The sequence below is a fragment of the Electrophorus electricus genome, chromosome 22, assembly GCF_041902795.1.
Source record: "Electrophorus electricus isolate QZ-2024a chromosome 22, ASM4190279v1, whole genome shotgun sequence".
NCBI lineage: Eukaryota > Metazoa > Chordata > Actinopteri > Gymnotiformes > Gymnotidae > Electrophorus > Electrophorus electricus.
This window is the reverse complement of record NC_137518.1, coordinates 1,299,263-1,311,236: the sequence shown is the minus strand read 5'-3', so window position 1 is coordinate 1,311,236 and position 11,974 is coordinate 1,299,263. Positions and strand designations below refer to the sequence as shown.

General features: G+C 44.7%; 1 protein-coding gene across 2 annotated transcripts; it reads right to left on the bottom strand.

The window, feature by feature from the left end:
- Window positions 1-263: 263 nt before the first annotated feature.
- Window positions 264-11,724, bottom strand: nucks1a (nuclear casein kinase and cyclin-dependent kinase substrate 1a). 2 transcript variants are annotated; one of them, XM_027025107.3, is made up of 8 exons: window positions 11,454-11,724; window positions 9,584-9,633; window positions 8,509-8,602; window positions 8,209-8,255; window positions 7,960-8,130; window positions 7,656-7,808; window positions 2,757-2,909; window positions 264-2,406 (listed from the first exon to the last, which is right to left on the bottom strand). In XM_027025107.3, exons 1-8 carry the CDS (start codon window positions 11,468-11,470, stop codon window positions 2,162-2,164), a joined length of 930 nt encoding a protein of 309 aa, XP_026880908.1. In that variant the 5' UTR covers window positions 11,471-11,724; the 3' UTR covers window positions 264-2,161. The 2 variants fall into 2 exon arrangements, with proteins under 2 accessions (XP_026880908.1, XP_081561766.1); XM_081705640.1 differs by lacking the exon at window positions 11,454-11,724 and adding an exon at window positions 9,751-11,361.
- Between the last annotated feature and the right edge of the window lie 250 nt (window positions 11,725-11,974).

Here is an 11,974-nt window from a genome sequence, read left to right as displayed (position 1 = left end):
ATATTCTTTTTCCAACCTTTATGGCTTCTAAATATGTAATTTTAAACAGACATACGCTTGCCAAAATCAGAGGTGGTTAATAAAATGTTGCAACACCAATCCAAAAAAGTGGCTGCTGTTAAAATAGGAATATTTACAGCCATGTCAGGGTAGGGCTTAGCACTGAGGTCATGTGACCACTCTGAATGGTAAGAATTCAGATTGGGTAAGAGGCACTCAGTCACCTTATTACATGGCCTTTACTAGTAAAAGACATAGATACATTTTTTTAAAACCAAGATACAATTTTATTTCTTTTCTTAAAAAACAAACATTACAAAAAATTCTGGAGTAGGAGAATGACAAAATGAATCAAAACAATTTTTTGGACTTATGGATTTAAAATCAAAAAGAAACAACACACATTTGGGGGGAGGGGGGGGGGAAGAGATGAAACCTGGCACCCCAAACAAACAAACAAACAAACAACAACCCCCAAAATAACCGAAAAAACCCCCATAAAAACAAAAACCAAAAAAAACCCCAAAAAAACAAAAAACAAAAACCCAAACAAAAACCCAACCCACATGAGGATGCTAGTCCAAGTGTACGATGAGGGGCTGTGCACCAAACATCGGTGCAATCAGGAAATCCACGTATGGTGTGTATTACAGTACGTGCTAAAGCTACAGCCGGCAGGGTGGAGAACCCCAGAAGGCAAGCACAGGAAAGCCCCGCACGCGCGCACGCACAAATCAAGCTCCTCGCAACACAACCTGTGACAATGTGACATTTACATCGATAACTCAGTGCAAACCGTTACAAGTCGAGAATATTCTCAAATTAAAATGTTACTCAACAGGTGTTTATTCAGAACTCCGACTCCTCGCCCCAAGCATGTCAGATGTCAGTTAAGGTTTTCCTGTTTGAATCCAATATGCTGGTTTAGAAGTTCTCTTCCCAACTTTAACAATTTACAACCTCTAAAAATTCGCAAGGGTTCCGCTCACCATGGGCATATGTACAGCCAGGCTTTACAAGGCAAACAGCATACGGGACCTTCATTTAGGAAGGCTCCATCGTAGCCCACACACACACGCACTATCTACATTTAAACGCCACAACGTTAATCAGCAGACATGTCTTCGTACTGTCAATATCAGCATGAGATGATTTATGGTCAATAGAAAGATTTTTAAAAAGCAAACAGGGTAAAAACAAAATAAGCACACAAAAGTGTAGCGCGGCCCACAGAACGCTCTCATTCAAAACAGCCACACTGCAACACCACGGTTTAGGCTCCCTCGTAAAAAACAAAAACAAAAACCCCTTCGTGAGTGTCTTCTGAAAGTTGAGGATAAATGCAGTTGAGAGCAGGACATGCGCGAAGGGGCGGGGCTAATGTGAGCTCACCACCCCAGCCAAGGGGAGGAGCGTGACATGGCCCCGCCTTCAGCCACCTGTACACCCTTAACAGAACACCGCTGGAGATGAATGGCTCATGGCACCAGCTATATCCTCACAGACGTTTCCCAGTACTGGCTCTGGAGGAACTATCGTGTCTCAACGTTGTCCATGTTGCACCACGGCTGTTTTTTAACTCGTCTTAACTAGCATATGAATGTAATTGTGTACGCTAGGAGCAAGGAAGCTGTTAGCATGTACAGGGCGAGGCAGTCCAGGTTGGGAACTGGGAAATATTCTATCGAATGTGGGGCAGACCCCAAGAGAAGCTTGAAAAACATAGTGGCTGTTAATATAGGGACATTAGGAAAAAACAAATCTACAGATAACTAGTCTTTTTTTTTTTTTTTTTAAAGTACGCTTGCAAGCAAAGAACTGTGGAGAAGCGCCCCGCTATCAGTGGACGAGCTGAAACGTGGTGCCTCCTTGTAGTTTTACACTGATAAATAAAACCCATCCATTAACATTCTCTCTCACATACACACAACATGGTCTAATTCATCCTTGGACAATGTAGCAGAAAAACTATAGGAAAACAAAAAACAAAACAAAACAAAAACTTCAAACCACTGCGCCAGGTCACCACAGACACTGAACTTAAAACCCTTCAAAGAAGAAGAGAAAACACACACATACAGAGAGAGAGAGAGAGAGAGAGAGAGAGAGAGCGAAAGAGAGAGAGAGAGAGAGAGATATGGGGCTGCTGATCAGAACCTGGCTAGTCTTCCCCAGACGGGGCATCTTCTTCTGAGCCATCCTCCTCTTCATCCTCCTCCTCATCGTCAGGGGCGGCCTTCTTCTTCTTGGCGGGTGTCGCCGGCGAGTCCTTCTTCTCAACTTCGTCTTCCTCTTCGTCCTCCAGGGGGCTCTCTGGCTCCTCCTCCTCTTTGGGGGAGCATTTCTCCAGGGTCTTGGCTGCACTGGGGCGACCCTTGCCCCTGCCCTTCATGGGGCTGGGGGTAACTGTGAGACATGGGCATGTTGCAACCATTACAGTGTCACGGCACCAGGTGCTCCCTTCTCACTATAAATAACACTGCTCCTTTTAATACCTCCCAAAAAACAGTCCCATAAGAATGTTTAGGGAATTTTGACCACTTAAGAATTGTTTCTTCTTAAATTTAGCATTTGATTCCCTTTTTCATCCAAGCTATGCTCTCATATGCCAACATACAGCGAGACTTACAGTCAAATCCAGTACAGAACCAAACTACGAATGAAATCAGAAGTGTACTCCGATTGGTGCAGAATGTCCCCCACGCCCCTCCTCTTCAGTCTAGTTCCATGGCTACAGGGTGAAATGCTCCGCCTACCTGTGGCCTTTAGCCGGGGTTTGGGGGATTTCTTCTCCTTCCTCTCTGCTCGGCGTCCTCTCGGTACCACCTTCCTGCCCTTCTTTTTGGAGCGGCCGTAGTCGCTGTCGTCATCGTCGTCCACCATGAAGTCTTCGTCGCTGCCGGACTCCTCTGCAAGGAGAGAGCGTAGGTCATGGCTGGGGGCTGGAGTGAAGGTCACACGCCCCCCGCCAACAGACGCTGCACGGCCATTCCCCCTTTACAGGAACACACAAGCGATGGCCTGTAGGTGTGTGCAAGCAACACTAATGGAAATGTGTGAGACCAGCACCACCAAGCAGGATCAGTCATCCACTGGTCCAAGAACAGCTGAGCAATAAACATAAGCTGCACTGCCAAAAAGGAATCAGTAATTCTTCCACTATAATCATATTGGAAAAAGCATAACTCTTCGAGGGTCGTAATTTAACTCCACAAAAGTGTTTACTCTCCATTTGTCTCCTGCGTCAAGCGTATATCATGTCATATTCAGAGTGTAGGACGACTTATGACCTGGTTAGACTGTCTGTCTGGGTGTATGGGCCTCGCACCTGTGCTTGTTTTCACCTCCAGAAACAGTTTCCATGACAATCACCTAAAATACAGGATGACCGTCCGAACATCAGAAGGTGCATATCTATTTATGGTAAGGGAAGATGGTCATCATGATCACTGCTATTTTAAACAGACTTTGTTCGAGGAAATTCAACGGTTTGGTGCTACTACGAAAATTTGCTCAGTGACCCTCAACAGGTTGCAAATCCTTTTACCAATTCACCTGATTCCAATACTGGAAAATAATGTCAAGGACAAAAACCCCACCTCTTCTGATTGGTCATTGTTATGTATTATTACTGAAACGAGCAAAACACACCCAACTTGGAACACATGTATGAACCGAGATCTCGCATTCTTCTGCAGGAAGGGTAGTGAAAGAAAAGGACCTCGCCCCTAAAAGAATGTGTGCACAAGGAATCATCGGAGAGAGAGCGAGAGACCCCACCACTAAGAGAGAGAGTTTAAAAGTTTCATGAAGCTAGAATAATATGGGAAGCTGCATACAGAACGGAAGAGTCACCAGAGGGAAGAGACTCATTTATACAGCAGCTACTTCCAGGCCCTGTTCACACCGATGACTCACTGAGCTTGCTCTCTCACTCTCTCGCTCCCTCTCCATGTCCGGGATCAGTGTGTTACTCAAATGGCCAAGCAGAAGATGGTCTTTACATGTCTGAGTGGATTGATAACTAACTAATGGAGTTGCGCGAGATGTGTTGGGAGCTGGGCAAACACTAAACTGCGCAGCACAAGAACACTCCACTAAAACACTGGGAAACATTCCCTGGTGCGGTCAGTAGCACAGCAGTCCCGAGTCACTCATCAGATAAACACACAAATTCCACCGTTACTTATTCACCTCGAGCAGGCTTTTTTCAGGGTTTACACACAATTCTGTTGTGAACAGGAATCAATCATTTCCTGAAACAATAGACAATTGACTTTCTACACAACACGGACATCATATCAATAACGGATCACTTAGGAAGCACTCAGCTATATGCTGCTCAAACACAGATTGATTGAGTCTCATCACTAAACGTTAAACTGTACCATACATCACAATTCATCGCTTCACTTTCACACCGAACAAAATCCATCATGCTCATCCATGTGCTCTGGGGTAAGAGTGCGAGCCAAAAACAACTCCTGAGTGCTCCCTCATGAGAGTCGCACTGGGGAAACACACGCGACACCAACTTATCAAGGTTCCTCCATGTTGATCAACCTATGTCAATTTTAACTTCAGTACTGTTTATGAGAAGGCCCTGATTTCATATGACCACACATTGGAACTGTGTGTGTGTGTATACACACACACACACACACAATCTCCCTAATCAAGATGGTTTGAGAGCCTTAAAACATGTTCCTGATGCAAGACCTGAGAAGAACCCTCCCACAGATGTTCTCTTGTGAACTGTGTGAACTCGTGCTACTCACAAAGATGATGAGCTAGTATGGGGGCTAAAATGGGACCTTCTTCTTATCAAATCTTTTTGAAAATACTGGGCCTGTACCCTTAGTGTTTCTGAGATACACCCGTGGCATTTTTGGTACTGTTACATGCACATTTGAAGACCATTTATTTTTCCATACATCAATGGATTTAGCACATCGTGGCATGGGGATACCTGAAACATCCAAAAAGGTTAAGCCTGGAAATTCTTGTTTCAGTACCACCATCTACTATAAACCTACAGACACTCATTCAAACTCTTCATATTCAAAGGCCTGTAAAAATTTCATCTCTTACTCAGTTACTAACATGTTTACACATCTGCAGTGAGAATGTATACTTTGTCCAAAGAAGTATGTAAATGTCTGGATATTTTCCTAACTGTGGGTTTCCTGAGGACGTCGTAGATGATGGCTTTACTGGAGTTTTACCTGATCACAGGATGAACGCGCTGACCTATAAACAGCAAGACAACAAGAATTCCTTTAGTATTGACTTATCAGCCACTGTTGTACATGTAGGATGATATCACACAAACACCTCAGAAACCTCCAGGACGACAGCGAAAGCATGCTCTTTTTAAGGACCCTCCGCCAACCTCCTGCAAACTAGACAAAAACATCAAAAGACGTGCTCATGAAGAGTGAGTTAGAGCACCATTCAGATAACTGTGGAACTGTAGCCTGCAACTACACTAGATGTGCGACACGCAAATGTCTTAACCGCTAAAATAACTAGCAGGACACGCTAAATTGCTGCTCATGCATCACTGCGGGAGTCGTGCTAAGAGTCGTATGCAAGAGATGTAATCAGCGTTGCATTTGAGAAACCGAGAGAATGTTAAACACCATTAGAACTAAGGATCTGTCATTTCCTGTGTGTGTGTGTGTGTGTGTGTGTGTATATATATATATATATATATATATATATATATATATATATAAAAAAATTAAAGATTCTAGGTGAGTAACTGCAGTGTACTGTAGTAAGAGATGTAGTGAAATACACAGGGTTTCCAGAGAATCAATGTTTGGGACAGAGGTCCTTCATCAGCTCTGCAAGAAAAGTGCTGTTCATATTCTCATATTCTCTCTCTCTCTCTCTCTCTCTCTCTCTCTCTCTCTCTCGTAACAACACAAAGGAGAACAAAAATAGTTTCATTACATTTTATTTTCTAACTTTTCTCAAATGTTAAGTGCCATTTTCTGCTGTAAACTGCTGCGGGTATGAGAAGCCTACGGATGGAAATCCCTCAAAATGCACCAAACCCAACTCCAAAACTCCATGTTCACCAGTACAGTGTATTAATAAGTAAACAGCATTTCAAAAACCCAAACATCTGATGTGAAAATGATCCTAATCACAGGGCGCACTTTACTAAAGAAAACTAATCATCTCTGATTAACATTTTTCTTATAACTGTATAAATATACAAACAAGGCCCAAATTAAACGGAAAGCATATTGTGGTGGATGGGTGAAAATTATCGGTTGTAATTACTGGCCAAAATCCTAATTTTAAACTGGCACTGATATATTATTTGCCATTAAGTACTATTTTATCATAACATTATATTATGATATTATTTTATATCATGAGCACATACGTTATGACCGCCTGCAGGGGTCTTCGCTCTTATAGTAACACACAGCTGAATATAACTGAACATAATACCTGAACTACAACATTTAATATCTTACATCCAAGGTTTTCATACTAGCATGTCCCCATCTCAGTAAACATCAACTTTAAACATAAAAATGAAAAGTACACCTATCTGCAGTCCATCCAGGGCTTTGCTCAACCCCGAACGTTGAAACAGGTACAGTCACTTACTCAGCGTCTGTTTATGTAGCATGTTTTATTCACGACTGCTCAACATTCAGAATCGCTAGCATGCTATAAAATTTGTTTACAAAGCGGTGATTTGGCTACCTAATCTCTAAGACCAGGCGGAGCTGTGAATTCTACTGACACTGAGCTACAGTGGCCCTGTGTCTCCAGATATACCGAAACCCTGAAGCCCATCTAATGTGAAGTGATCCCATGGCATCAACGTTGTGAGCTTCCTGCCAAGAAGCTCCGATGCTCCTGACGTCAAATTTACAGGAGCACCAACCTGACGTGTCAATGCACAATGCAAAGGCAGGATGATTTATTCAGACTATACTGAAAACTGAACCCAGTTACACCAATACAGTAATTAACCAACATTCACCTAGAGCACAACAATTGGAGTGGAATATTTTGATTAGACACTGACCAGTCCTATCGAGGTGTGTGTGTGTGCGAGCGCGAGCGAACGGTACACACCCTTGAGAGTTTCAGTTTGGGTTAGTTGCCAACGTACAAGTTAAGCTAATATTAGTCAGCTAATGTTTGAGCATAAAAGCAAGCTAAAGAATATTATTCAACTTTCTTTAAACTATAACTGTTATGTTTTTAGTTACCAAAATAATACAATCTAACTACATACAGCATTCCATATCCAATGCATCGGTACTCAAAAGATAACGAATTATACGTGACATGCGGAGTCCACAATGTGCCAAGAGGGTTAATTTTGTTTTTTATGTCCGTCAAGATAGCAGCAACTGGTTTTCCCAGTTCCATCTAAACATGATTGTATTCATGATTCATAATGGTAAATGGTAGACTACTCAAGACAAAATCTCTCGTCGCACACATGCTCCTAAACTAAAATTCTGTTTGCATATTTAAAACAGAAGGAACAGATGTGAGTGTTCTGCTCGGGCCACAGCACCCTGTGCGTGACGGAAAACTAACACCCGATTAAAGGAGGTAAAGACCTTCGAGGCTGAGGCAGAGAAAATGCTCCATCATCAAGAGAACAGACTTACGGTCCATGTAGGCCTGGTCATCTTCATCTTTATCCTCATCCTCACTGCCCCGGTCTCCCAGAAGAATCTCTCTCTGTTTGGAGACGGCTTTAGAGGCAGCCTGCCTCACCTGCCTCCGCTTCCTGCTCACGTCTCTGTCTTCATCACTGTCATCTGCACGCACACACGCACGCACGCGGTCAAGAGGCCTCAGTGCCTCTTGTGTTTGCTGACAGAGCTGAACTAAAAAGGTTACAGCGATCTATATCTTCATTAATCTTGAGGAAATCCAAAGATGACGAACAGAACCCTGTTGGCCTCCTACCTGTGTCTCTCTTTCTCTTCAGCGAGCGTTTGCTGGGCTTCTCAACTTTAACCTTTTTCCCCTTTTTCCCCCTTTTTGCTTCATAGTCGCTTCCCCCGTCTTCTTCATCCTCCTCCTCTTCCTCCTCCTCCTCCTCTCCAAATTCATTGTCTTCCTCGCTGCCAAAATCATCTGATTGGTAGGAGTAAGAGTCAGGTGTTTGGGGACACAGGCCTTCTTTTAAGATCAAGACCAGACTGCACCACTTACCTGCTGAATCGTGTTTGGAGTTGGAGAGTTTCTCATCCGAGTCGTCACTGAAAAAGCAGACAAGTCTGAACAACAAGCGATGACCGAGAAAGCAAAAAACATTTAAACTGTATCCTGTACAGAATTACCATCCTTCTATAGCGGTTGGACGCAGAAACTGGATTCTTAGGCCTGGTGATAATGCACTAAAAAAACCAAACAAACCCTGGCAAAGCTGCCTGCTCAAGTACGTGTTCAACAGCAACAACAACGTCAGAGCGACTACAAATTCACACTCGAGCAGCAAGGTATTACGGCTACCTTTCGTCCTGCGAGTTCTTGGACTTCTTGTGCTTGATTTCGCGCGGAGCAGCACGCATCTTCTTGGGCTTGTCGCTCTCCCTGTCGTACTCCTCTGGAAGAGGCACACGGGAAACACAGATAAGAAGTGCTGCGCGACACATCCAACCCTTGCTGGACGTCTCCTCTCCAAACCACACCGCAGAGCTATCTCCACGGCACCAGAGAGCTAGCCAAGCACTTTCCCTCCATGATGCACGATCTCTTATGGGAGTGGACTATTTAGACACAGATTAAGCCAATCCAGTGTAAAACACACTCACACATGTTTAAAATAAAACTACTTATGTGGAAACCTTGTGTACTAAAATTTATATATATATATATATATATATATATATATATATATATATATATATATATATATATATATATATATATATATATATATATTGGGGGGGGGGGGGTTACTGGAACTGCAATGTAATTTAGTAAGAGGTTTCCAGAGGACGTGTCAGACAGAGGTCCTTCATGAGGAAATGTCCTGTTTCTTTGGAAACCTTGGGAACACAACTATTTTGAGTCTGTCTTTGTCTCATATATATATATATATATATATATATATATATATATATATATATATATATATCATCTCTCTCTCTCTCTCAAATGATCATATAGCACACAATAAAAAGAGTAGGAGAGAGTGGGGTTTTAGAGGGCTCACTGAGATATTGTGATGTTTTATGACATTTTGTGAAATGGTGGCGACAGACACAAACACACACTCTGTGTGTGTGTGTGTGTGTGTGTGTGTGTGTGTGTGTGAAGTATTCAAGGTTTCCAAAGAATCAGAACATTTCCTGATGAAGGACCTTTGTCCGACACGTCCGGTTTGTCTCATTGTTTAATGGTAAATCATATGCTCTAATAGACATGTTTTTAATGTGGTTTAATGTACTGCGAGGCATCCCAGAATCACTGTATATTTCCATATAATCACAATATTTCTGTCCACATCACACAGCCCTCATTTGTAATATAATGGATTCCAAGAACACAGTTCACTGAAATGAAGGCTTACACAAGACATTACCTGCATCATCAGACTCATTGAACTGTGAATAATTCACCACTTTCCTGTTCCTGTGGAGTAAACAAAATTAAATAATGTTAAAACCACAGCTTTGAAAGCACCAGTGAACAAGCCCAGAGGCCTGAAGAGTACCACCCTGTCAGCCTGCAAGAGACCATTTAGCATACCTGCATATCATTATCTTAATTAATGACTGTCAAAATAGCTCTTCAATTACCATCCCAATGAGGTCTTCATTAAAAGTTAAGCTCTGTCCTATTTAACCACTCTTGCCAAACAAGCACGGTTCAACGTGCACGATCAGGCACGAGTTGGGAAGGGAGAAAAGACAAGAAAGTCAGAGGAACTATGGGTCAAAATCAAACTATTCGAAAGGTTACAAGTGAAGACATTTCACACCAGCCTCCCTCTGATTTGACATGAGACTACTGTCTTTCGGACGAGTGTCCGGTTTCCTGGTCTCGTCCCTGGATGCACCGACGTGTTCGGCAGGACCGAGCTCAGCCGCGTGCAGTGACCCAAACCGCGCGCCGTTACGAGAGCTGCCGTTTCCCTCGTATTCACTTTTCTTTTCCTGGGGTAGGAACGGCCATCAAAATACAGAATAAATGGGAATCGCTTTAGCTGCGACTCATTGGAGCTGCAGGAGTGATCAGAGCGAGCCAGCTCGAGCCACGCCTGGCAACAGAAAGGTGACACAGTAGTGGAGCCGCGCGACTACGCACACCTCGCTGAGGGGCGCGAGACAGCCACGGCTGCCGGTCTCTCGCGGATCCCGACCAGCTTTTAGCTCCTCGGGCCGCACGCACCGGCCGCAGCGCTGTGTTCACGCTTTGCAAAGTTAAAAAATTTTTTTAAAAAATAAACAAAATGATGCGAGACGCAAATTACAGCGGGAGAGGGCGCGAGCAATGGGCTCCAGTCACGAGGGGGGAGGGGGCTCGTGAAGAATCACTCGGAGACAAAAGTTGTATTTGCATTGGCCGTAGGCGTGCAAACGGCCCCGTTTAAAGACACGCTACATTTATTCCGTAACAGCGGGCGACGGAGAGACGACGTCTTTAAGACATCTCGGCCTTCCGCGGCTCGCTAGGCTACGGGACGTTCTGTGTCTGCCTTTAATTCCTCCCTGCAGATGTACTGCGTTTAATTTATAGATGCCTTAAAGAGAAAAATGCAAAGGAGGTGTGGTGGCTCTGAGCGCTACTCCGCCCCCGGCTGACATCATTCCAGTAATGTTCATTTAGCGCCATCAAAATGAGAAAGACCCGCAGCGGCGGCTTTCCGCAAACGCGTTTTGAGCGCAAACGTTGATTAGTGCGCATCTTTTGTTAAAACGCTTACGCTAATAAAGCGTTGCGAGGTAGCCCGTAATCTGCGACGCTGGGTGGGCATCTCAGCGACACGATGACACAGGGCTCGCGGAATCACGGCCACGGGCCCTCGGCACCTTCGCTGTGGGCGCTCGCCGACACCCGCGAGCCTGGCCGGGATGAACGGGAGGCCATATTCCTGCACGTCTGAGTAAACGGCTGATCGCATCCACCGTCGCACGCGTTTATGTGCAACACGGCGCGCTGGCGCGGCGGTGACTCGCGCGGACCCTGCCGTCGGAGGTGCGGGCGGCGCGAGATAGAAGCGCGCGCGAGACCTTCCTCTCCAAAGAGGACACCTGAAACCCTTTTCGCAGTGCGAGGCTTGCCGCGAGGAAACGCATGCACGCTCCCGGGGTTGGAAAATGTAGAATTGTTCAGTAAAACGGTCAAATTAAACGTCCAAACGTTAACCGACGCGGGCACACGCGCGACGCCTGCGAGCTCACGAGTGCATGCAATGCAGCGCTTGCGGAGGACACACGAAACCCACATACCTCACTGGTCTTGACATTTTGCAGGAACACTGTGTAGAGGTTAACAATGTAAAACAGCAAAAGCAAATCAGGAGGAAATTAAAGCCCAAACTGCACTACAAACCGAGGGGCTCAAGGCGAGGTCGCAAAAACAACGTCCTCTCCCAGCCGCGAAACTAAACAATACAGGGAAATATCTCTGTAGTGGTGAAGGATTTACTTTAATTTTTACGTTCAGCTACTCAAAATGGTGAATAAAACAAACTGAAACTGCAGCCGTCGCGCAACCTAACACACGGGCGGAGGGCGGGCGCTTGGGCGAAGCACCGCCCATTCTAGCCGCTGTAATAGAGCGCGTTTTCAAAGGGAGCTCACGATTGGACGGTTTGAACGGCCGTTTGTTTCGGGATTGGTCACTTCAATTGTCTGCTACATCAAACCGTGTACCCTCCCCCCTTGCCCAGATAGGTTGAGGGGGCACTGGTTAGGAAACAAAAAAGCGGCCCTCTTAGGTGCAAGCTGGCCCAGTTTAGGTGTAAAAT